General features: G+C 44.0%; 1 protein-coding gene across 1 annotated transcript; it reads right to left on the reverse strand.

The window, feature by feature from the left end:
- Nucleotides 1-418: 418 nt before the first annotated feature.
- Nucleotides 419-3,561, reverse strand: LOC115635063 (putative Polycomb group protein ASXL1). The gene has a single exon (XM_030533317.1). The coding sequence runs from the start codon at nucleotides 3,382-3,384 to the stop codon at nucleotides 2,386-2,388; it is 999 nt and encodes a 332-aa protein (XP_030389177.1). The 5' UTR covers nucleotides 3,385-3,561; the 3' UTR covers nucleotides 419-2,385.
- Between the last annotated feature and the right edge of the window lie 1,556 nt (nucleotides 3,562-5,117).

The following is a 5,117-nucleotide window of genomic DNA, read 5'->3' on the forward strand; positions in this document are numbered from 1 at the left end:
TAGATTCTACTGTGTGTGGTGCATTACCACCAATATCCGGGAGCAACGCCATCGCAGAAGGGCTTGTACAGCAGTGAATTTTGCTCTGGCAAGAAGTCGAACAACCCAAACTATTTGTTTTGTGACGTAAGTACTTTTACTTCACTCGGCTCATATACGTTACTTGCAGTTGACGCAGTATCTTCAGTGATGTTAGTATAAATGGCATACTGACCTTCAGACAAGAATGACAGTCCCTTTTTGATCAGCTCAGTTTAAAAGCTTGTGAGGACACTGCCAAGACAAAAAGGAAAAACTTTGCCTTGGAAAAACAAGTGTTTTCCCTCAGCCTGGCTATGGCAGGACAACATCAACTGGTAAGTTCTCAAGCCCAGAACACCAGGCCCATTTCAGAAGAAGAGGATCGAAACCACACATGCAGGTTTACAGAATGTTTATTTTTCCAATACCACAAGGGACATACAAGAGCAGGGCCCTGCTGGAGAGCTCTGCAGACCAGACCAGCTTCAATTGTACCCTACAGTGGCTCCAAAGGATACAGAGCCAGACTGCCCCAGCTCTGCTCCCTATCTTTGGTAGGCAGGTTTTCACACCATCCCCTCAAGACTTCACTAATACTGCATTTCAATTCACCCCCGTCTCTCCCGCTCCCATTTCACAATATCAAGATGCCATATGGGTTAGGGGTAAACCATTTCAGAGATGAAGCTTTCTGCAGCCCACAGATTTTACACTCTCTACAGCTCTCAAACAGGGAGGTCTATAATTAAAAGAAAAGCATAGTCAAGAAAGAGGTAGGTAGGACGTAGGACAGGGGTGGGAGAGAGCTGGTAAATTAAACTGTAGGTTTGCTTCTTCCCACTTAGAGCAACCCGGTCCCGAGAGGCAATTGCTCAAAGGAGGGTTGGTCCATTTTTCTGCTCACATCAATTCTGGCTAGGTAAGGGCTTTCACACCTTTGCACTGCAGCTATAAACACTGCTCTGGGAGACTCACCAGTTATGACAATGACCAGCAACTGCTATAGAAATATTTTTTAGAAGAGCAAGGAGCAAAATACATCCAGCTCAGAAAATCAGGGCAGGTCATCCTTCAGATTGCACATTGCAGTCTATCTGCCCACAGCAGTGCCATGTAGGCAGAAAGGGAGGCAATCTGAACCAAGCGTGACTCCTTTGCATGTTCAGCCTCACTTTAGGTAGCACAGAATACAGTGGCTTTGACTACAGATGTAGATTAATAACCAACACCACTTTAATGTAATACTGCTGTAGAGCCTGAAAATAAAGAAACAAAAAAACCCTTTTATGTTCTATGTACATTACATCCATTTACAGAATTGGCCAGCACTGTGTACAACATATAAATACATGATCAAACAGATGCATAGAGGATACTTACAAGAATCAAATAATTCACTTTATACATCCAAGAATGAAAAGTTAAAATATATAAAAAAAAAGAAGGTGGTGGGGGGAACACCGTTTAGAATGTAAAATGACCATCACACACAGATGCACAGCCAGACACTTGCAGGTGGTTAGATGCTGGCATGGCAAGGTTCTCATTGTAGGGCTGTAATATGGGCAGGTTACCGGACACACTAATGAATTCCTTGGCTTTTCATACAAGTTTGTAGCAACGTTTGGCCAGAAGAGGCAGCCTGGTCCAACAGTTCAGTCAGGTGCATACAGTTCCAGAGGCTACACATCTTCCTTCAGTCCAGCAGAAGGCATTGAAGCTGGCAGCCACTACCATTTGCTTCTTTCATTCCCTTAACTGGCTCCATCCAATGCGCCATCACCCATATATGGCTCTTCAGCCACCTGCTGAATGTTTTACTGGTTACTTGATTCTGCTGTAGCATTCAAAGTACTACACAGCCAACACCTACAGAGAAGCTTCATGTCCACATTTATCGTACAGTAGTACTCTTTCCACACAGACAGGGAACGGAGAGTGGAAGACTGTATTCTGCTCTGCTAAGGCATGGCCAGGACTAACCGAGCTCAGCCCTTAAAAACAGAGAGCACTCTGTTCCAGTTCCTTTGGATGTAAATGTTTCCTTTAGAAAAGGTCCATGGATTCCCAGAGCAAAACTGCCTCTCAGTCAGGTGGTAGCCTCAGCATGTGTGCCCAGAGCACAAATCAACATTTCCATGATGGTGTTAAGCAGAAGATCACTCCAGTAGGGCACAACCCACAAATGGGGGAGTGTAACTGTGAGTAAGAACAGGTGAATTTTAGTGGGAAGGCAAATCAACTCTCTCACCAAAACTAATATTGTCTCTATTATAAACTGAATAATATTTTGTGTACAGGTTTTAGGGTCAGTTATCAAAATACACACACTAAATATACAATTTTTCCGATGGCCATAATTTATTATCTCACTACAAGGCACAATACACAAAGCTTTGAGGGTCCTATACAGTCGTCGTGACAAAATGCCCCACATCCTTTACACATAATCATGGCTTTAAGGCTGCAGGAACATTTCAGTGATATTTCTTCAACACTGCTGCTATCAGCAAACATCTGCACAGAAAGGGACGTATTATGGTTTGCAGCAAAGTTCGCTTTGTGGCTTAGCTGCATCACGCTTCCAGCAAGGCTTCTGGGAAAAGCTGGAGTTGTGTTGTGTGAATAATTAAAGCTGGTGGAATGAAGCTGCAGCTTAGAAAGCTTCCCATAAAATGCTTGTTTGATATTGAGCTGAGAGGGGATGGAAGAAGGTTCCAAGGGCTGATTGAGTCCTTTTCCTGGTTCCCTTGGTAACTTGAAAAATGGCAAATCCATAACAAGGGGAACACTCTGCAAATGCTCCATCAGTTCCACGGGGTTGTGTGCAACGTCCTTCCTGTTCTTCACATTACCCTTGGCTGGGCCTCCACAGGCCAGTACATTCTCATTTTTTATTCCTCCTAGGGTGTTTGCATGTTGCTTTGAAGGCCCGTCTTCCCTGACAGTTGGTGCTCCTTCTCCAGACGCAGAGCTCTTATTTAGTGGAATCTGCTTGCTGGGGGATGTGGTTCCCATGGGTCCAATGTGCTCCAACGCTCTTGGATGATGCAATCGAGCAGCAGTGTTGCAAGGAAAAGCAGAACCAAAGACCTTTTTGCCCTGGACACCAACACAATTTTTATTAATTGAGGCTCCATCGATCTGATTTGGACCAAGAGAGGTTACATTTGGAGATAAAAACCTAGGAGCTGCAGGTGGATTTAGCTTTTCAGGGCTTTCACTTGTAATAGTATTTGTTAGTGGATTGTGCTGTGGGACACCATGGACTAGGGGCAACTCTTTTTGATCTTCAAAGCTACAGGAAGATGATGTTCTTTCTCTAGGGCCCAACTCTTTAGGTTTCTGAGGGCCACTCACCATACTTGCCAGTTGGTCTGGAGAGCTCAAGTTAGGACCAACTTTGGAATGCTTGTCTGGAACATCAGGCTGGTTCTCCAGGCTTTCTGTTTTGGGCAGTACTGTCCCAGAGTTGCACTGTGTTTTCTGAGGATCTCTTAAAGCACTCGGAGAGTGGAAATCATCACCTTCTGCTTAGGTCACTTGTATTTATTCCCACACCTTGGGAAGACTCTTGGCCAAAGCAGCAATGCTACTTCACTGCACTTGTAATGAGTGGTTTCTGATGGCCTGTCCAGAAGTGATTCTGTAATTTCCAACTTGATCTTAGCATGTGATACTGGTAGAACCTTTTCCAAAGAAAGGTTCCCCTTAAGTAACTGCATCACCAGAGGGTTGTTGGCTTCAATAGATGATATGGGCCGAGTGAAGCCTGGTGGTTTTTTCTGACTCTTAAAAGCTTTTTGAGGAAGAGGTGTATGTGGTGCCCATCTCTGAGGCTGAGACACGTTGCTCACCATTTTTACTGACGGTAAGTCCATCATGTATGGGAGACTCTCAGTTTTCACAGAAGAGTCTGATCTAATCCCTTCATCTCTCTCAGTGTGTCGCTTATGAGTGGCATCTCCTTTTCCTGTAGCCTCCTTAAGGTGGACATTCCTGAAACATATATCCACCTCCACATTTTCATCAGTTAGGTCAGCTTCAAATCTGAAGCAGTATCTGTTGTTTCGCTATGCGTACTCTGGATTCTTCTTCATCTCCATTTGTCTAAATCCTTGTGTCTCTCTCAGGCATTGACAGACGTTTTCTGTGTTTGCTCCTGATGGCCTCTCCCACAGATGTGGAAGTTTTTTCAGAGGTACTTATTCCATTCTGAACAGTTAAACCACCAAGTGAAAAAGGTTTTCACCAAAGACCCTTTATTCTGTTCTCCATTCTGTAGTTCACTTTCATGCTGTTTTCCTGTCTGTAGGTGTGTGAAGGCATGTAACTCTGAGCCCATGTTCTCCATTCCAATATTATTTATTTTTGAACCATCATGATCAGTTACAAATTTTCCTTTGGGTGGATTTGATCCATTAAATCTAGCTTCAACTTCTGGCTCATGTCGTTCTTTACCATCTGATGAGAATTCTGAGGTAAGGCTACAATTACTGGAGGTTTCCTTCATAGGAGAACTACAATTCAGCTCTATGGGAGTGCCTACATCTTCAATTCTTGGTACAACACTGATATCATCTATGAGATAAACTGCAGAGCCCTGTACTTGAGAACAAAACAGACCATTCTCAGGAGGAACTCTGCATTCTTGCTTATTACTCTGCCCTTCCTGAGAAGCAATAGGAGGTGCATTTTCAGTTCTTATGTCATGGAGGCACTGCTCCAAGTTCTCCTCCTGCCTCAGAGAAGCTGCAGTGTCAAAAGATGGCCCAGTCAAAACATCACCAAGCTGGCTGTTAGCTAAACTGTCAGTATGTTGAGCAACATCTTCTGTTCCACCTGAGATAACATCTGCAGCATGTTCAAGAATGAAGGCTCCCTCACCATTAGGAAAGTAGGGGTCCTGTTTTGCAGGTTGACATAAATTTATTTTAGCTACCTGCACAGCTACCTCAGCAAAGTTAGTCTTTTCTCCATCTAGATGGAGAGGCGGCAGTAATTGTGTTCGTTGTAGATCTGATGCACATTTTCCATGAGTTCTCTTTGATCTCCTGTACTCTGTATGGCTACTGGATTCTCCTCCACCACCTCCT

This window comes from Gopherus evgoodei, chromosome 14 (assembly GCF_007399415.2).
Source record: "Gopherus evgoodei ecotype Sinaloan lineage chromosome 14, rGopEvg1_v1.p, whole genome shotgun sequence".
NCBI classification, from domain to species: domain Eukaryota; kingdom Metazoa; phylum Chordata; order Testudines; family Testudinidae; genus Gopherus; species Gopherus evgoodei.

Coding starts and splice junctions, on each gene's coding strand:
- LOC115635063 (XM_030533317.1), bottom strand. CDS start 3,384: ATGGTGAGTGGCCCTCAGAAACCTAAAGAGTTGGGCCCTAGAGAAAGA.